Source organism: Haliotis rufescens, unplaced genomic scaffold (genome assembly GCF_023055435.1).
Source record: "Haliotis rufescens isolate VD_foot unplaced genomic scaffold, xgHalRufe1.0.p SCAF_5, whole genome shotgun sequence".
Classification (NCBI taxonomy): Eukaryota; Metazoa; Mollusca; class Gastropoda; order Lepetellida; family Haliotidae; genus Haliotis; species Haliotis rufescens.
The window spans coordinates 11269317-11291801 of record NW_025964223.1 but is presented as its reverse complement, the minus strand read 5'-3'; the positions used below and the strand labels follow the sequence as shown (position 1 = coordinate 11291801).

Genomic DNA, 22485 nt, shown 5'->3' with positions numbered 1-22485 from the left:
ATTTAAAAAAATATTTTGTCTTTGTTCAGTGTAGCAAAAGAGATACCTAAATAATTATGTCCTAATTTCATTTCAAAGGAAAATGAAAAATATTTATACAGAGCTACAGATAAACTGTGTATTTGTGTAAAATACCAACAACAAAAATGTTTAAAACGCCATTGCTTTCAATTAACTTGTGTACAGAAATGCATTCCTTAAATGAAAAACTCAAATGTATAAAAACACCACACGTAAATACCCAATGAAGCTTTTTCAGCATGCACACAACAGAGCTAATTTCCGAAACACAATTACGAGCTAATTTACTTTTTAAGCCAAGTCTATATAGAACCCTTATCTACATCTAAAACATTTTGCATTTTTTTATATATCTCAAAATGTTTACTTATTTTGGGAAAACCCAATAGAGTGGTGATCCAATTAAAATGGAAACCTTTGATTAAAAACTCAATTGCTCAAAAAGTTATCTGGAGCTCTGTATATAACATTGTCACAAACAACCCCCTCCCCCCCACCCCCAAACCCTCCACAACAGCAGCAATGAGCTCACAATCCAAATTGACAACCTTTAAAATAAAATTTCTTATCATCTTTAAATCTTGGAAAAACATCTCCAGACTTTTTACAGCTGCTTGAAACGAGGTCAACATTTCCGAACATGATGTCCTACAACTGCAAAAGGCAATAATTTATTTGTTTACTACAAAACGACTGCTTCAGTGAAACCTTTTCCTGTACACCTTTTCCCCATATAAATAAACATTACGTCTCCCTTAGACAAGAACAGCTATGTTTATTGTTGTGAGTAAACAAGTGATTGCTGCAAGCCCTTTCAAGTGGCAATCTAGTCGGTGGTCAACACGAGATTCGGGTGAGATAAATGCCGATCTATTCCATCACTTCCTGCAAATACAACACATGTTTGAAGTCTGATGTCCAAATTACCAACACATTGCACAGTGTTTACTATGAAATTACACGTACTTCAGACACCACACAGTAATGTCACACGTATATATATACTGCTCAACACTTGGTAAGGACAGCAAGCTATTTCATACTGGGTTGGTTGGTTGGTTTGTTGTTTAACGCCGCACTCAGCAATATTCCAGCTATATGACAGCGGTCTGTAAATAATCGAGTCTGGACCAGAGAATCCAGTGATTGATATCATGAGCATCGATCCACGCAATTGGGATTGATGACATGCATCAACCAAGTCGGCGAGCCTGACCACCCGATCCCGTTAGTCGCCTTTTACTACAAGCATAGTCACCTTTTACGGTAAGCATGGGTTGCTGAAGACCTATTCTACCCCGGATCTTCACGGGTCAATTCATACTGGGAAAACATTCTGCACACACTCTGACTGGCTTAAATGTATGCATGTGGACTTCTTTTTTCTTCTTTTTTTTTGTTGCTCATTGTCCCATTTTCCCCCCTGGCCTTCCTTTGTATCGAGATTTCTGTTTTTTGACAACTTAAATGGCTTTAAAGTCATTATTTTGGTGGTTTTGATGTATTTTAGTTATACAGTCGAATGCATTTTGAAGAGATTTCCATATATCTGTACAATCAACTATGTGCTAATCAACACACAGGAAAAAAGTGAGGTTTTCCTGTCTTGTACATGCACAGGAGGCAAGAGAAGCAAGATAGTATTGCTTGCACAACTAATTATGTATATTTGATGGTGAGGAGGACTTCTGTTGAAAACCTGAAGATATTTTTAGTGTGATGACAAGCCAAATTGCGGGAATTAGGCATTGATATAACAGAGGTAGAGTATCTGCAAGAATGATTACAAACAACAAGATATGGGCCAAAACAATGTATGTAGAGTTTAGTTGTCATTGGTTTAGGGTAATGGTTGCATAAACAAAACCATTAAAACCACACACTAAAGGAAATAAAGGTTAAAGACTCGTCACCAAAATGCCAAGTGTCGTGAATTCAGACATATGCAACCATAGATCTTTTTACTTATGATACTTCTAATAAAGGGATTAAAAAAGAAATTTGACATACCTGAGAGAAAATGTTGAGAGTTTGGACCAAAATCTCTATAAGCTTCTTGTAACTGCTTTAATCGATCTTCTATCGCTATTTGTAAGGCCTTCCACCTGAAAATATACAGACATTTTACACAAAATACCTTTCCAAATAATATTTATACCATTGCTTTCAAGCACATAGCAAATATCACATGGCCAAAGAAAACAACCAATACCAATATTGTGATTATTTACAACAAAGTACATGTACCAAAGCCAATTAAAGGGAGGTAACTCTTGAATACATGCAGAAATAGTTCCCATAAACAACATTTTAAATGACTTATCAACTTCATCATATGAACTTCATGTTAAAAAAAAAAGATTCATATCGCTTACCTTGTGTTGAAATCTTCAAGTTTACGGACGTTGACGTGGGACAGGATGACGTCTGCTGCTTGAAGGTCATTAGCTTCGTCATTGACATGGTCAACCTCCCCTTGAATGGGAGCCACCTTCTGCTGGAAGGCCTGCAACAAACAAGTCAAACTTTAAAAAAAGCATCCACAGATCACAGATCATAGCTTGCAACACAAGGCTGACCATTTGTCATAATTATCATAGTAAGTGAGTTATTATGATTTTACGCCGCTTTTAGCAATATTCCAGCAATATCACGGCGGAGGACACCACAAATGGGCTTCACACATTGTACCCATGTCGGGAATCGAACCCGAGTCTTTGGCGTGACGAGCAAACTTTAACCACTAGGCTACCCGACCGCCCCTAATTATCATAGATTTCCTCCTGTTCCTTGGTCAGCCCCACACTGGGTGTCAATGTAATGGCCCTTAATTATAACTTAATATAAGATAGCTTCGCGAAAATCGCAAAGAACAAAGACGAGTGGTTTATTTCATGACAAAACATTGTTCTATCGCGACGTCATTTCTTGAGATTGGAATATGCGCTCGCAACTTGATGATGTCATATACTGAACAATGTTATTTTTTTAAAGGGAAGTGATAAGTAAGTTGTTCCCCATAGATGTAGCTGGGCTACGCAGATAAACACAGTGGCCGAACAATCACATCCCAAAGTGGGAGAGATTTGACAATCGGTGCTAGGAGAAAAGGTACAATCGGCGTGAGGATTGTGAGAATATCCAGGAAATACCTAAGTTCACCCATCTGTTCGTAAAATGGACTTGTCCGACATTTATGAGGTCGGATTCTATTCAGGGAGTTACCATCGTTAAAATTTGGGTAAATATTTTTAAAGTTTGTACATTTTATCAACATCCTTAAAGAGGCTGTACATAATGTTGATATCTCACATCGGAAATAAACAACTGTGACCCTCATGGTTTACCAGTATTCTCCCTGTAGTGTTTTATTGTACGATAAACAACTCCCACTCGTCATTTATTTCTTATATAACAAAAGTTTGTTTCTTAAAGCCTCTGCTTCAAGCCATTCATTATACACTTTGGGGTCTGTGTTGGTGTGTGTGTGTGTGTGTGTGTGGGGGGGGGGGTGGGGGGGGGGGGGGGGGGGGGGGTGTAGAATTGTTGAAAAAGTACAGTACAATTGCTGTACCACCCCATAATTAATTTACCTGGTACAAATTATTCATAATGGTCTTTTAAATTTTTTTGCAAAAGGGTAGATAAAGATAATGAAGTTTTCTTAAACTGCTTTGAGTATATTTAATATGTATAGAAGCTGACAATCACATCAATATTGACATACAAACATCAGGCAAATAAACTCCTGCCATTACGGACTGTTGCAGCCATTTGTAAATGGCAACATTGTTAACAGCTGTAACTGTTGGTCAGCATTCAGGTGTTGTGGAGAACAGCTTTGTGCATAGCTGGTGTAGAATACAGCTGTTACAGCCTGGATCAATACCTCATGTATTGATCAATACATTTGTGCTGCTGTGATCATGTTTATTCATTACAACATCGAATCATTTCTATTTTTTGTAATTAATTCAACTTTAAGTGAATTATTTTGTTAGTCCACAATCACAGCCTCAATATTACTATAAAACACAGAATCAAAGAGGTGTAAATAATTTCTGCCTGAAATGTGCCAAAATTGAATGATAAATTTTCTCAAAAACTTTATTGGAATGTTGTTTATTGAAATTGATCACACGACACATTGATAGAAAAATAAGGGCGCTGGGTGTCCATGGGATTTTCTGCTTTTGTTTATTAATCAAGGGACTCATTAAATTTTTACCATTAGGGTTATAGGAAGGACCTCCACTCTTTCATACTCCATTTCAAACAGTGATGTCAGATACAACATGATAAACGACTTGTTTCTCTCCAGTACTCTGAATATTTAGTGAATATAGTGAGTGAGTGAGTGAGTGAGTGAGTGTGTTGGGGTTAAAGCCGTTTTGAACAGTATTTCAGTTATATCATGGCGCGTCAGCTTGATGTGGGAGGAAAGCCCAAAGTGATGCAGGTCTCAGACGTTTACCACTTCGATGAAACCCACAAGCACAGGTATGGTGCTGACAAACCTAGAAACATAATCAGGCCGAACCGGGATTCGAACCCCAATGATAAGTTTCTCGCATGCCAAAGGGACGCAACTCTGCACAGCAAATGAGGCGCCTCAGACGACTGGGCCACCCCCTGAATATATTCCACTCCCCTAAAGGAAACAACTGTTTGGAGCAGATTGCTAAGGCAACACATTTTTAATTCTATGTTTCACAGATATATTCCAGCTTTTCCACACAAAGATGGTTGAAGTAATAGTTAAAATAAATGTCAATTATTTCATTATTCACATGAAAGTCATTCTGTCAAGGACTTAAAACTGCAGGTGGCCTCTTGAATCACTGATAGTGATGAAGACATGGAATTTATATACAACATTTTATTTGGTATACAAGGGACTATATTACTAGTTACTAGTGGGAAACATAACAAAAATAAATATTTTAATGTTTAATTTATTTCTTAGATCACTGCTTTTCAGTAGGGGTGGCCAGCCCATGAAATTAAAAATATAACATGTGTGGCCTAAGGGCATTATGGCAAGTAACGAATATATTCTGTTACAAGTGACATTCTAGAACTACAGAGAAATCTCATCACGTCTTATCATGAAAATATTTTGTGACTGGTAACATGGCTAGGATGATAACATTTCTCACCTTCTTGACTTTGGGGTTCATAAATCCAACATTTCAACGATAAGAAAAGCAGAAATTTATCAACAATATGGGCATCAAGACGGATTGCTCTGGCTGCTGACAAATTATGTCTCCTCATGTGTAGCATCCATCAGGGATTCCATCGCGTTTTGTGATGTCGGTAAATTTGAAATATCAGTGAGTGAGTTGGGTTTAACGCCCCTTTTAACAGTATTCCAGTTATATCGCGCATGTCAGCTTAATGTGGGAGGAAAGCCCGAAGTGATGCAGGTCTCAGACATTTACCACTTCGGTGAAACCCACGAGCACGGGTATGGTGCTGACAAACCTAGAAACATAATCAGGGTGAACCGGGATTCGAAACCCACAATCATAGGTTTCTGGCGTGCCCAAGGGACGCAACTCTGCACAGCGAATTGTGGCGCCTTAGACGACTGGGCCACCCGTGCCCCCTGAAATATCAGTACTGTATCATATAAAATTTATTAATAAGAATATTAGAATTAATAATTCTCTGCGACATAAACATATATTCATTAAGATTACCATGATAAACATAGACAATGAAATGAGAAATTCAATTTTGAATGTTTAATGGTTGGTTGGTTTGTTGTTTAACGCTGCACTCAGCAATATTCCAGCTATATGACGACAGTCTGTAAATAATCGAGTCTGGACCAGACAATCCAGTGATTAAGATCATGAGCATCGATCAACGCAATTGAGATACGATGACATGCATCAACCAAGTCAGCGAGTCTGACCACCCGATCCTGTTAGTCGCCTCATACGACATGCATAGTCGCCTTTTACGACAAGCATGGGTTGCTGAAGACCTATTCTATCTTCACAGGTCGAATGTTTTATGGATCAGCCTTATTCATATTTAGCATTAAGTTGATTAATTGCAGGTGTATATAGATTATTTTTTATCTGTACACCTATAGAATAATGTAATTATTAATTGATAAATTGATATATCGTGATACTTCTGAGTCAATATATCAGTAATAAGATACCCAATCAGAGACACTCCTAGCATCCATTGATAAACCAGAGATGTAAAACTTCAGATTAGGATGTTTAATTACAGAACTGTAAATCAGAGTTTGAAACCATAACAGTAAAAAGTCACTTGAGTGACAAGTCCTACCGACTCGTACCAATTTCTTTGATTCAAGTCCGAAACTGCTTTCACAAGTTGCTGGCCAATCAAGCATGTGGCAGCATTTGTAAACCCAAAGCTCCTAACATTGTCACAAGGAACTACCCCTGTGTGGAGCTGTTAGAGATGTTTTGTTCAAACTGGTTGAGTGTATTGTGCTCTGTCCACATGTTTGAACTCTGGACTATATTTTAACAGATCAAGCACATTATTCAATGTCTTGCCAGTTTGGGTCTGCTGACAGCTTCCAACCAATGCGATGTCCTGTCAACTTTGGAATTCATACATAAAAGATCGGACTTCCTAAAATCCAAGTGGACTGTATTATACAATGTCTGAGTAATGTGGATGCATGCCAAGCAATAGAGTGTCAAAATCTTGTCAGCTTGTTATTTTTGTTTTAAAATTTGACTATGGATGTACAAAACTCAACTTTGGATAGAGATGATGAGATCATATTAACTATTATTAGCTTAATAATTTCTTAAACACAGGTTGGAAAATAATTCAGTTTTATCACGGAGGGAATCCCAAATTGATGCCAGTCTTAAGACACCTAGATTGAGGTATCCGGTGAGGTATCTGGTGAGGTATCCGGTGAGGTATCCGGTGCCAGACAGCCGGATTCCAGGTGTCCAATCTGGTATCCGGCAAGGTATCTGCCACCGGATACCCGGATGCGTTTCGGAGGTAGTCGGAAGAGATCCGGATACCAGAAACTGCTTTTTATTTTTGCTGTGCATGTACCACAATGTTTTTGTTTTTTTGTAGAATAATGCCACACTATTCCAGCCATATGACAGCGGTCAGTAAATAATTGACTTTGGAACAGACAATCCGGTGATTTACATCATAAGCATCGATCTACCCAAGTGGGATATGACGGCATACAATCAACATGTCAGTGAGCCTGACCACCCGATTCCATTAGTCGTCTCTTCTTCCAAACCCATGATCACAGGCCAGAGCCAACAAAACCAGTATCATGATCGAGGTGGTTCCAACACGCAACACATGGATCCCTTTACAGTGAAGGACACAAGCTACGTTATTGATGACCACTTTGGTGAGCCATGAAACAATAAAACATCCTTCTAAAACACTGAGTGGTATAAGAAAACAGTAGGTCACTTTCTTACCTTAGTTGCGTCAATCTCATCCTGGAGGTTTTCAATGATGATGTCGCCGACCGACACCCACTTGGCTTTCTCCTGTTCAGCCTGCAGCAGGTGGCCGTTGAGATCCTCCATTGCTTCATGGAACATCGCCATTTTCTGAAGTGGGGAAATCATTGACATGTCTCCATTGCCATAAACATCATATCTGACAGGCAGGGTAAAAACATAATGCTACATCGGCAGTAATTCAGACACACGCAGAGTGAGTTCAAACTTAAAGTCACATTGGCAGTATTTAGGCCATATCGTGACTAGAGTTAAACATTATTACTTGTTGTTGTGTGTTGTTTAACGACGCACTCAGCAATATGCTATATGACAGCGGTCTGTAAATAATCAAATCTGGGCCAGACAATCCAGTGATTGACATCAAGAGTATTGATCCACAAAATTTGGGATCGATGACACGCATCAGCGTGCCTGACCACCCGATCCAGTTAGTCGCCTCTAACGACAAGCATAGTTGCTTTTTATGGCAAGCATGGGTTGCTGAAGACCTATTCTACCCCAGTACAACAACTTACAACAAACATTGTTGTACAGTATGGACACTACAACAACTAGCAATATATCACATTGATAGTTTTGAAACTAGTTTGAGCACATTTAACTGAGAAACTGTTCTCAACAACAAAATATAAAAACAGGAACAAGATCTGACAGGCAGAGAGGAAAGAACTAAAGGCAAATGTGAACAGATAGATTTCAACAACGGCTTCTTGAAGAGATGCATTACATAATCACATCATGGAGAATAAACAAGTCGACACTGAGTCTATCTTGCTTCAATCAACCTATGTGTTTTTTCAGTCAGGGCGAACATTAGACACGTTATCTCATCTGCCTTTGTTGTGACTTGGGAAAAGAAAATGGTGGCAACTTTCAGGATGTAGATACAGCTCTTTAGGCTGATAAAGTTTACAGCTATTTGTCTGGCTCTGGTCCAGGGTTCACCAACAAATGATCGTAGCTACGACTGTTTACGTCTTGAAGTACACGAGGTATGAAAGTGGTACTGCTACCCTCACATAGTGAATATGGGCCCCTGGGACCTTGTTTGCTGTATAGTTGGGAACTTGGCACCCAGCAGCGACAGGGGTGGCAAAATGGTCGACAGAGGGGGTAAATGATTGACAGAGTGGGCAAATGGTTTATAGAGGGGGCATATTCTGTAAAGAAGTTTTCATAGATGCTAACATAGGAGGATCTAGAAGGGAGTTCAGGGGGTCTGACACCCCCCCTTGAGGTTCAAATGAAGTATGTTGTAGGCAGTTAAATTGACTGACAGAGGATTTTGATATCTTGGACCCCACCCTTTTAAGAATGCTGGATCCACCCTTTGCCATCCTCAATTGGCAATTATTAATATGTGTGATAACTGGAGTCAAAATCTAGTCATTTAAAAGACCATTTAACCATTAGGATGATTGTTTGTATTCGTTCGACAAAATTCATCTTTTATATTGCATCCCCCGAACTCCCAAAAATCTGGAAACGTGAAAAGCAAAAGTTATGTGACAATGCCTGTTAGGAGTTACACTATGAACTAGAGGATAAAAGCTTTGTGACATACAGTAGACGTAACTGTCTTCCATAAAGTCATATCAACATACCGTCTGTTTTTTTAACCAACATGCTTTCTAAAGCACTGCAATCTAGTAGTGAAAATCAATAAATCAGAGGAAACGTTTTTTTGCTTAAACTCATATACTTCACTTTATCACATTGATAAAAATATCATAGTGATTCTGACATGTCATAAAGGTTGGCATATCTCATTTTGGGTCATCCACAGCTCCAAAACTGTCACAAGCTATCTATCTCTTAGCTTCATACATATATCAACAGACACATAAGAGTTGTCCCCCTTTAAAGTATATCACAATCTTAAATTACAGTCATTTCCTTTTCTTTGGTATTAAAATAACATGGAAAGGAATTGATGTTAATCTGCCTAGGTGAGATTCAGTAATCCCCAGTCTTGTTAGTCACATGTACGTGGACTCACTTCAATAACTTCATCGATCTTCGATTGCCACTCATTGCTTCTCTGGTTAATCTCGATCCACTTTCTGTTGAGCAGTCGAACTTGTCGCCGGATCTTCTTGATGAGGTGCCGAGCGTCCATGTCTGCTGACACATCCGTCATAGAACCCTCGTCTGACAAAACACACATTAACACTTGCAAAAACTCCAAAGGTGAATAATACAGTTCAGAAAAGGAGATGTAATACCGGATGAAATATCTGCATGTTGGACACACTACTACCGTAATCTAAGAATGAAGCCAATTTTAATTAAAATAATTGACATGAGTGTGTGAATGAATTGAGTTTTATAAAATTTGTATGACTTCATGAAATTGTTTGTTGTTTAATGCCGTATTCAGCAATAGTCCAGCTGTATGACAAGGGCCTGTACACAATCGAGCCTGGTAATCCAGTGATCGATATCGTGAGCAATGATCCACCCAATCAGGGTACGATGACATGCAATCAACCAAGTCAAAGAGCCTGACCCTCGGTCCATGATGTCTTCCCCGAGGTAGCTGGGAGGAATTCCAACCAGACATGCCCACAGGGTATTTTATGAAGTGTAATGAACCTCACAGATTTTACCCATGTTGGGAATCAAACCAAGGACTTGGGCATGAGCCCGGCCGATGGTTTAACCTGATTCCCCCACTCCCCATAATACAAAGTCAAATCAGTAAGCTTTATGAACGCTACAAGCGAAATATATTTTACTGAAAATATCATGTTTAACTTTTATGTAACAGGAAGAGTTAAGTTTTGTGCACCTACAAAGTCAATTTTACATTGTAATCTAAATCATGAAAATATGTATAAAACCACTTATATCACATAAACTTGTGATTAATTACAGCATTTCTCCAATATTAACAGATGACAAATTGTTGGTTCAGAATAAATCTTATATCATTTGAATTTCAATCTGATATTTTATCAAATCAACAAATAATATTTTAAAGAGGAGATGCATTAATATATTCTCAGGCTGTTTACGAATTCTCATTAATTTCATGTATACCGGTAATACCATTTGAAAAATCGGGAATAAAATGTGGTTTACCTAATAACAATCTAAGTCTTTATACAGTGGTTAGAATTTAAACCTATTCCATTGATTACACTTAAGGAATTCACAATCTAGTTCCTGTCCACAGGCGCCCGTTCCACAAAGCGATCTTAGTGCTACGACTATCGTAAGCCTATGTTAAAGTATGGGAGTTAAGATTGACTTAGTGCTACGACTATAGTAAGCCTATGTTAAAGTATGGGAGTTAAGATTGACTTCGCGCTACGACTATAGTAAGCCTATGTTAAAGTATGGGAGTTAAAATTGTCTTAGCACTAATTTTGCTTTGTGAAATGAGGCCCAGAACTACAGGAGATGATGCTGTCGACACGACCCTCACCTGTTTCGTTACTGTCCCCGCTGTCTGTACTGAGCCTCTTGTCGTCACCCTCTTCGCGCAGGTAGAAGCGACCTGCCTCCAGGCTCTGCTCCACTAGGGGGCGCTTCAGGTTCAGCTGATCATGGAGCCTCTGTAAATACAGGCATATACAGACTTAGCTGGTAGGTTCATAGTGAAAGCCTTGTGCATCAAGGGAGATAATTCTTGCAGCGCTCTCATCTGAATTGGCCTTCATGGTTTAACCTTTGCTTGTTTTGGGGTTTAACGCCGCACTCAGCAATATTCCAACTATATCATGGCAGTTTGTAAATAATCAGCTTGGATCAGACAATCCAGTGACTGACATGAGCATCGGCCTATGCAGTTGGGATATAATATCATGCATCAACCAAGTCAGTGAGCCTGACCACCTGATCTCCTCCCTCCTCTTTTGAAAACTACAGGTTTTTGCCCAATTGTAACTCAGATCTTCACAGGGGCTTTAACCTTTATCAATGAATGTTTGTAATTGAAAAGTGAAAGAGTGAGCGAGTCGAGTTTTATATCACAGTAGGGGAATATCAGTCAAATTAAACAAAAGTATTGGTGAATATGTTACTGAAGTTTTGATCACTAAACTGTTGCACGGATAAAACTTATTCAACTGCTTTCCTTGCAACATATACCACTCAAAACAAGTTAAAGAACACCCACAATTGTAAGCTGTGTGTTGCACTACCCACCAGCAGGTTAACTATAATATGAAAAAATTGGAATTTCTTTTACTTCTTTTGAGTAGTATATCTGGCAATGTACATCTGTATTTTTTTTCTCTTGGCAGACAAAAGATATCCTGTTTCAAGGATGAATCGGTCTTTAATTTAAGAGGGATGTACCATACCAATCAAAAGAAAGTTCATTTACATTGAGATCTCTTCTTTCAGTTTCATTTTGAAAAAAAGCCACCTCGTTAATATAGTTCCAGGTCAGTATCCTGAACTCATAGTTAATGAAAAACCTTCTCTCCAAATTGGATTTTTTCTCCTTAATCTCTTGCCATAAAGCATTTAGGCATGTTCATCCAGAAATCAGTTCAAACAAGTTCCAAGATCATAAGTGAGGCCTGACTAAATTCGGTGAGATACAGATTTCGTCAACACAAACAAAGGGGGCGGTCAGGTAGCCTAGTGGTAAATGTGTGCACTCATCATGCTCAAGGACTGGGTTCCATTCCGAACATGAGTACAATGTGTGAAGCTGTCCGCTGCTCTGCTATTGATGGAATATTGCTACAAGTGGTGTAAAACCCGACTCACTCACTCACTAACATAAACAGATATGGAAGACATGAACAAGCAGAGTCCTTGGTGATGTGGGTAGTCTGTTCCTGTTGTAGCTCACCTGGTTCTCGGAGTGCTGGCGCTGCACGCTGATGAGGTCTCCACCGATGGGCTGCTGTTGCTGGAGCTCCTCTTGCCGCTGCAGGATCCAGTTGATGAGGTTCTGCAGCGTCCGCAACAGGTGCATCCACTGCTCTGCATTGCTCTCCAGCCGACCCCTGCACGACAAACAATAGTTGCTGGTTATATACTCAACCCTTGACTATATTGCACACCTTACCTCCATACTGACAGACTATTCCCCATAGCTCACCTCCCTGCTATATACAAAATATCCCACACCTGATCTGCATGCTCTATAGAGTATACTTCACACCTGACCTCCATGCTGTATAGAGTATACTACACACCTGACCTGCACACTATATAGAATATTCTACAGATCTGACCTCCATGCTATATAGAGTACGCTACACACCTGACCTGCACACTATATAGATTATTCTACAGATCTGACCTCCATGCTATATAGGGTATGCTACACACCTGACCTGCACACTATATAGAATATTCTACACATCTGACCTCCATGCTATATAGAGTATACTACATACCTGACCTGCACACTATATAGACAATATACCACACCTAACCTGCACACCATAGAGACACATACCGGATCTCCATGCTCTTGGTCATGAGGCTGAGCCACCTCTGATTCATCTCCTCAAGGCGACGGTGCAGTTTCTGGGCATCTGATGTCCCCATCCCGCGTGCCAGTTGGTTGCCTGCACTGTTCAGAGACTCATACGCCCCCTGGTGGCCATCGACTTCGGCTTGCAAGTCCTGAAACACAAATCAGAAACATTAGCATGTATCAGTACATAGTAGATATTGAAGTGTATTGCAAAGGCAGGCCACTCTCACTCGCCTGCACAATCGTAACGACAAAGGACTTACAGTGTACAACTATAAGAGTCAACACGAAGTATTCTCAAAAGCATTGATAGAAGAACCTGCTAGTTGCTTGAAGAGTAATAATCTAATTAGACATGACAACAGAAATTAAAGTTACATTCCAAACATTCTTTGAAGGTTGGTTGCCTTCAATCATAATTTGTTCCCAAGTCGTATGAAAAATACGTTATTGGCATTATCTGTCATGGTATTCTTATGGGATGTTCCAATTTCTGTCTGCAGTGGCAGTAAATGTCAGCATATCAGTCCAGGGATTTCAGCATAAAGTTTTGTGGATTCTCGTTTTGTTTCTTTGAAAGCAGCCAGTACGAAACTGAGACATGTGAGTGAGCTGGGTGTATCGCTGCTTTTAACAGTATTCCAGTTATATCACGGCATGTCAGCTTAATGTGGGAGAAAAGCCTGAAGTGATGCAGGTCTCAGACGTTTACCACTTCGGTGAAACCCATGAGCACGGTATGGTGCTGACAAACCTAGAAACATAATCATAGGTTTCTGGCATGCCCAAGGGACGCAACTCTGCACAGCGATTCGTGGCGCCTTGGACGACTGGGCCACCCGTGCCCCCACTGAGGCGTGTTCTTTGAACATTACCACAGTTGTCTGCACCATGAACAGACATAAAACTGATGGCAATCCATCTCAACGTTGCCAGAAGTCTGCATCTGACACTAAGTGATCTGACACGAGCAATGTATATTCAACATGCAATAATGACAGATATCGCATAGCTCCACAGTCGTATTGCATGCTTTTTATCACAGTATCTCACTCATGTACATGTCAACAGAAATATACAATACAAAAATAAACGCCATGTTCAGAATGTAGGAAAAAGCAACAACTGTCAAGGCGAACCCCATTACACGGTTGCCCTTTTATCATGTTGGCATGGTAGATTACCATGAAATGCATCAGGCTACCAACAAAACGGACTCCAGCGAAACAGCAGGTATCTAGAAAAAACTAGGCAAGTGATGGAGCGCTGCAGACTTCAGGCCCACAGCAATACAATCCTCCATGTGTTGCTCCCCGTAATGAACAGCTTTCTGCAAGATGATCCACTCTGTGAGAGAATGACCTGTAATTCAGCGAGACTTTTGTCACCGATTATCTTGGAGGTTTTTTGGAGGACGTCAGTTGACTTAGATGGGTCCTTCAGCTCTTAACAGCTCGAGCCCGAACACAAGCTGGGTAGTGAACAATATGTATTGTGGTCAGAAATATAGGTGAACTGCCTGCAGTAATATTGGATCTGCTTTCATTTCACAGTACCATGGATACCGAATATCATGAGAACATAAAATATTTCCAGCTGTTTGAAGGTAGAGTCAGAACATAAAAGATATTATGTGAGTGAGTAGGTTTTGTGTGAGCAAGTTAGTGGGTGGGTTTTGAGTGAGTGAATGGGGTTTGAGTGAGTGAGTGAGTGAGTGAGTGAGTGAGTGAGTGGGTGTGTGGATGTGTGTTTGGGTGAGTGAGTGAGTGAGTGAGTGAGTGAGTGAGTGAGTGAGTGAGTGAGTGAGTGGGTGGCTTTATGGTTTCATTGAATGAGCGAGTGAGCTTTGGGTTTGTGGGTGGGTGGATCTTAAGTGAGTGAGTGAGTGAATAGTGTTTGGGTGAGTGAGTTTGGGGTGAGTCAGTTGGTGGTTTTATAAATGAGTAAGTGGTTGGGGACTTGGGTCGAGTGAGTGAGTGAGTGGGTTTTGATCGAGTGAGTAAGTGACATGCATGTCAAAAGAGCCCACTAAATGTGGATTGAGTGGACACAATGACCTATTTGGCTGACAATCACCATGTTCTTATCCTTCCTCATTCTGGCAATGACAAGTTTGCCTGGTCCAGACTTGACTACAAACATGCTGCAACGTTATGACATGAATATGTCTGACTTCCGCACAAACAATTCACTCGATCACTCAAGAGGTGATCATTTATAAAACTACAGGTCAGGTGACATGTTGAACAAACACCCAACATCCTTTAACATCGAACATCACATTTTTATCGTTGCTATAGAAACATACCACATTGAAACGTGTAGATAGAACTTTTTTTAACAAAATAAATTCAATTTGATAACACAGAACATCCCTGCAGTAATTTCCGAAACATATGACAGAATATTCCAAGTATTTATCTAGCCACCTCTCCTATAGCAATTAAAATTCCCTGCAGATGAAATCCAATCGCAGAAAGCCTAGCAACGGCTATAGGTAGAGCCATAATGAGGCAACGATTTTTCATTTCCTCAGAGCACTCAGCGGCCATCTCCCTCACCTCGTTTGTAAGATGTGCAGCCCAAGATTGCCGAGTCAGCGTATTGATCATCTCGACACACTATTGTCAGGGCCTGTCTGGCCGATTGAGACTATTCTCTACCAATTATAGCTATAGCTTAGTCCCAAATGCTTGAAGTATTCACTCCTAATAAGAGGTTATCATCAGATATTTTCTCTGTTACTCCCTTGACAACTCAGAGATGTTAAAGTAGCTTATACCCCTCCATGGAGAAATCAGTGGTACATAAATGTTCTTCAGCTTGCGTACAAAACAGTTTAGGAATTTTAAAAGTATGCAAAGAAAAACTTTAAAACAGATCCTCTGTTTGGCTTGTCTAGAAGCAAAATAAATGTTTTTCATTCTGAGTATAAATTTATAACCAAATATCATGGGACTAACTTAGAAATATAGCATCCTACACATATTTTTCATCAATATATGGAGTTAACTTCATATTCTAATGGGAATAAATGTTAAAAGCTGTTTTTATGAAGGAAATTGAAAACACAGGTTTTGACATCAAGCAAATAGCACTTCTTCTCCAAAAAGCTGGAAACATGTCAGTAATATCACCCAACTATTGCCTCAAACATATTGGATTTTCCAGAGCTAAACCATTTATTCTCAAAATCAATAAACACAAACATTTATTTTTATCTTTAAGTAAAGAAAAACTTCATCATGAACTTCACAATTGAATTTCAAGGTTGTCTGTTAAAAATGTTGCCTCACACAGTGAAAATCCAGCCAATTTAAAAAATGAAACTCCAATCCAAGAAAGGACACAAAACCTTTCCCCAGGTGGACATAATTCAATTCACAAAGAACTCTTGAAAAGGATTTTTTCTGACTTGTTGAACTTGTAGGAAATTGAGATCCATTAAAAAATTGTTCACACATTTTTATTTCCAAGACAATCTGTCCAGAAGGATCAAATTTGCCACATCTAACCGCCATGTCTTGAGGAGGTATCAAACTTTCATGCTGAAGATGAAATCTTAACTTGGGTGATTTTACTGTAATCGGTTTGTAGTGACATGGAAAATTACACTAACAAACTCTGCAAACATTAATGTACTAGAACGTGTGATAAAATATATTAGTAACAAGTTGAAGTTTCATATTTAATATCAAATACTTATGTTATTGACAAAACTAAAATTTGTCTAAGCATGAACATACATTGATATCTGGTACATATGGTCAACATGTGCCTACTAACTCAAACTTGGTGCAGAATATTTGAATAGTTGACACAATATGTGTGTGTGATCATATCATGTAATGCTATTGCCATTTCACTTTAAAATTATGTTGACACCTGCCATGTGCTTGCTCATTATACACAGTCACACAGGTACACAGCCCTAAAGGTACAGTCACAGCCACACAGGTACACAGCCCTAAAGGTACAGTCACAGTCACACAGGTACACAGCCCTAAAAGTACAGTCACAGTCACACAGGTACACAACCCTAAAGGTACAGTCACAGTCACACAGGTACACAGCCCTAAAGGTACAGTCACAGTCACACAGGTACACAGCCCTAAAGGTACAGTCACAGTCACACAGGTACACAGCCCTAAAGGTACAGTCACAGTCACACAGGTACACAGCCCTAAAAGTAGTCACAGTCACACAGGTACACAGCCCTAAAAGTACAGTCACAGTCACACAGGTACACAGCCCTAAAGGTACAGTCACACAGGTACACAACCCTAAAGGTAGAGTCACAGTCACACAGGTACACAACCCTAAAGGTACAGTCACATGCAGTCACACAGGTACACAGCCCTAAAGGTACAGTCACAGTCACACACGTACACAGCCCTAAAGGTACAGTCACAGTCACACAGGTACACAGCCCTAAAGGTACAGTCACATGCAGTCACACAGGTACACAGCCCTAAAGGTACAGTCACAATCACACAGGTACACAGCCCTAAAGGTACAGTAACAGTCACACAGATACAAAGACAAACATGTGAGTAAATCCGCGACCACATATTGTAACTACCAGATCCTCATTTATAATCAACTTGGGAATCTAATCTGACTCTGAATCCTCACACAGTGTATCTGACTGACAAGTGTCAAACACACAATCTGAAACTCCAAGTAGCAAATTAAGATATGCTCTTTAGGGCACCAACTATACAGCTGAGTTGACAGTGTAAAGAACCGTCTACAAGGGTACAACAAGGGCAACTGTAAATAACCATAGGTCCTTCAAGGTCACGGTCCACACACTCTGGGACACAAGTGTCTAGACAAAATATTTGAAAGTAAGCCACACATAAATAAATTAAAACTTCATACGTTGAAACAAAATCTGTGGTACCATTCCCACTTGTCCTACAGTTAATCACAGACCACGAAGTGACTGCCATCAGGTTGATCCCCCTCCACCGACTATAATTATGAAACCCAATCAGCTGACATTGCAGCCAAATTGGTTCCTGTGACCACTGACGATCCGTTTAATCTTACAGTGTCTTCACAACAGTTCAATATCAATCACGTCTACTTGGAGACAATTGTGGTGTGACCTATGTCTTGTGTCAAGGGGCTGTAGAGGTCAGTCAACTCGCCAGACACAAGGTCAAGGTCAAAGGACACACCAAAGTGCAACTGATCACCTCGTGAATAATGCATCACAAGTGTTACACAGTCTTTATTGAACACACTGGGAGGATTACTTCATAGCTGACCAACTGTTCCTTGAAGAAATAAAACAAGTATTCATCTATTTTATCGGAGAGTGTCACGGTAAAAAAAACCATTCTATTGGAAGAATTTATCTTCCCAGAATGGAGCATGCCATTCCTTCGCAGTGTGATAATAGATATATTCCTCAATCATATCCTATATCAATCATTCTTCCTTTATGCATTACACATGCATAGAGCTACACAACAAAGAAACAACAGAATGCAGAAGGTATGAGCAGGGAGTTCATTCATAGCTTCCACAATCCCTGTCTGGAAGTGTGAGGTACCCTCACTGACACCGCTGTGATAAATCAGTGCAAAATCCACATGATTACTCACTCAATTCACATAAAAAGTAACACAGTGAGCAGGTTTTAAATCACCTTCAACAAAAATCTACTCGTATCACATCAAAAACATTCACATTTTACCAAGAAGAGAATTGACCCTCAGGAAGACAGGCTAACACTTGAACCATTGGGCTACCCAACCAACCAGCTAGGACTTAATAAGATTAGTTCTGCAATTTCTATCCCTTGTAAACAAAGAAGATGAAAGCTGGTTCCACAGTGAGTCCATTCCACAAAAAGATGTCTGGAAGACTGTAGATAGATCACATTCCTTCCTCCCTGCATCTCAGTGCCGGCTAGTCCACAACATTGTCCTGTGGAGTGGGGATAGAGCAGTCCTATGTGGCCATCTGTGTCTCCCACATGCAGTCTTCATCTACAGGATTGTGTATTTCTGCTGGGGCCCCACAGTGCAGGGAACTGCTGCAGGAGCTGCTGGCATCAGTTGTGTGACTATACCCACACATGTTATGTGACTATACCCACACATGTTATGTGACTATACCCACACATGTTATGTGACTATACCCACACATGTTATGTGACTATACCCACACATTATGTGAATATACCCACACATGTAATGTGAATATACCCACACGTTATATGAATATACCCACACATTTTATGTGAATATACCCACACGTAATGTGAATATACCCACATGTTATGTGAATATACCCACACGTTGTGTGAATATACCCACACATGTTATGTGACTATACCCACACGTTATGTGACTATACCCACATATGTTATGTGACTATACCCACACATGTTATGTGACTATACCCACACATTATGTGAATATACCCACACATGTAATGTGAATATACCCACACGTTATATGAATATACCCACACATTTTATGTGAATATACCCACACGTAATGTGAATATACCCACATGTTATGTGAATATACCCACACGTTGTGTGAATATACCCACACATGTAATGTGAATATACCCACAGGTTATATGAATATACCCACATTTTATGTGAATATACCCACACATTTTATATGAATATACCCACACGTAATGTGAATAAACCACACTTGTTATGTGAATATACCCACACATGTTATTTGAATATACCCACACGTTATGTGAATATACCCACACATGTTATATGAATATACCCACACATGTTATTTGAATATACCCACATGTTGTGTGAATATACCCACACATGTTAGGTGAATATACCCACACATGTTATATGAATATACCCACACATTATGTGAATATACCCACATGTTATGTGAATATACCCACACATGTTATGTGAATATACCCACACATGTTATGTCACATAGCTTAAACTTTTACTACATGTACGATTTTTACTTTTTTGGAAGAAAACAATTTCAAGATTGTCTTAAATCTAAGCTCCTGGGTCCATGTGAATTTCTCCTTATGCAAAATATAATGTTTTGGTGTTACTTTTTGACTATATGTTAAATTGGCTAAATGACTTATGGCTGAACGTCGAGTTTGAATTTTTGGTTTCATATCAAGAATATCATGTCAGTCAGTGAGTGTGATTGCTAATACCAACACAGTATTTGAAATTATGCATTTTAATACGTAAAGGTGTCATTGTCATCAGCCTGATTTAATGGTTCCTACATTAAAATAACAACAGCAATAAAACCCACGGACCCAAGGAACCCCATATAATTTAACTCTGCTGACATCAGTGTGTGGGCATCACTGAAATAAGGGTTTTTAAGAATTGTTTGTAATGTACTACTCAAAAGAAGTTAAAGAACACCTGATATTTTCACATGACTACAGTTAATTTGTCATGCCAGGAAACAGTAACTTATTATAGTCCTATGACAACACAGAGTGTTCCTCAACTTCTTTTGAGTGGTATACACATGACAGTGGTCTATCTTGACTACTCTGTGTGTCAAATAATCGTGAAGGTCTGACCTTAGTCCTGCACCATGACCGTGGAATATATTTATTCTCTGAAAAAATAATAATCTAGAAATGCATACAAAAGCAAGTCTAGCCAGCTCAAGCTAGCTCTATTCCACAATCTGAAAACAGCATAGGGAATTTTTGTATATTTTTAGAGTCAAGAAGGATATTGTGTAATATAAGATTTCAGAGACTAAATGTTAGTCTAGTCTGACCTGTGTGTTAAGGGATTGGTCACACAGCTGGGCATTATAGGCCAAGAAGAGACTACACATCCTGAAATAGGTTATAACTGCTTCAATTTGCCCAAGCCATGTTGCAGGTATACTGACTGAGTATTAACATAGTGTTATAGTTTATCTTTTCCTCTGACAGATCCGACTGATCTGTTTATTAGTTTCCAATATTTCCAATACACACAGTCCCATGGAATAGAGAAATAATCTTGATATTTCCAGTCGAAGGTCTACATCATTACTGATTGATTGATTGGTTGGTTGGCTGGTTGACTGATTGATTGATTCATTCATTGATTGAGTATAACTTAATGCTGCATCAGCCATACAATATGGCGGGTGACCTTATCTGAATTCTCAACAAAAATATAATATGCATTAAGGCCAGAGACTCTTCAGGACAGTCTCAGAAGAAGAGGAATCTTGATATTCTGAGCCAGAGTCTACATATTGCCTATATCAATCAGAAAAAAAGAAGATGATAACAATACCCGGAACCATCACCCCGTGCATGGTTCTCATGTCGCTAACTGAGTAGCTTCATGTTGGGAAATATTCAAATCCATAACTACAACAAAAACAACCTGGTGTCGTTATTAGCCATTTTGAGTTCTTACGAAAAAAAGACATGGTCTCATTATCTTCCATTTTGTGTTCTGATGGAGTGCTGTAAGCCAGGATTGTCTATCAGACATTGATGATTTCGGCATCACTCAACTGGTGTGTAAATTCCACACTGACATTCTAGTCATCAGCTAAGAAGTAGCAGACATAATCAGAACGCCACAGTTTGCCATTTTAAAGCAGGGCATTTATTAGAAGGTCTAGACTTGGTGGACACAGACACCCGACAGCAATGATGAACACACCTTTACGGTAAACCAAGACGTACCACAAGCCTTCATCATGATGTCTAGCTTAATGGCAATAAATCTTGCCTTGACATGCAACACGGCGGTGGCACATTCTCGTGGCACACTCTCGGTGGGGGACTGCTGTGTCCACAGCGTTCTGGAGACTACAGACAGACATGGGGAGAGTGTGGGGTGAAGCTGCAGCAAGAGCCCTTGCAGTAAATCAAGTCCCGTAGAGTCGTGGGTAAGATGGAGAAGAGCAAGGTCTGAACATGACAGTAATAGCTGACCAAATCACATCCCCCTGGTGGCGTAGGGAGATATAGATGGTATTGCTGACCTGGGACTGCAGGGGGTGGCCAATATTGATGTACTGCTCACTTGGACCTATAGGTTTGTTTGTTGTTTAACGCTGCACTCAGCAATATTCTAGCTATATGACAGCAGTCTGTAAATAATCGAATCTGGACCAGACAATCCAGTGATTGACGCCATGAGCATTAGCATTGATCTACACAATTGGGATCCGATGAAATGCATCAACAAAGTCAGTGAGCCTGACCACCCATTCCCATTAGCTAGGCACCTTATACATTAAACATCAGTTGCTCGGCAAGAACCAACAATATCTGTGATGAATCCCTTTGATCTGGACATTTTGGAAGATGGCAACAACCCCAGCCTTGAGTGCCTGGAGATGACACAGTGAGTCCAAGTACTGGTACTCCTCCACTTAACTAATTATTATTGCCTTAGAGACTTGTGGAAGTCTAGATGGTACCTTGTATTCTGTGTCAGAGTGGGGTATCCATGGTAACTGTTGCATGGTATCTCAGAGTGAGTCCAAGTACTGGTACTCC

At 39.7% G+C, this 22485-nt stretch overlaps 1 protein-coding gene across 8 annotated transcripts in view; it reads right to left on the bottom strand.

The window, feature by feature from the left end:
* Positions 1 to 22485, bottom strand: part of LOC124111021 (dystrophin-like) — a 480101-nt gene that overhangs the window by 56732 nt on the left and 400884 nt on the right. For all 8 annotated transcript variants that reach the window (XM_048383638.1, XM_048383637.1, XM_046470561.2 and 5 more), the window contains 7 exons: positions 12958 to 13127; positions 12343 to 12499; positions 10963 to 11092; positions 9532 to 9683; positions 7485 to 7619; positions 2397 to 2527; positions 2032 to 2126 (listed from right to left, as the gene is read on the bottom strand). In XM_048383638.1, the coding sequence (XP_048239595.1) occupies positions 2032 to 2126; positions 2397 to 2527; positions 7485 to 7619; positions 9532 to 9683; positions 10963 to 11092; positions 12343 to 12499; positions 12958 to 13127 (970 nt within the window). The remainder of the gene's footprint in view (positions 1 to 2031; positions 2127 to 2396; positions 2528 to 7484; positions 7620 to 9531; positions 9684 to 10962; positions 11093 to 12342; positions 12500 to 12957; positions 13128 to 22485) is intronic.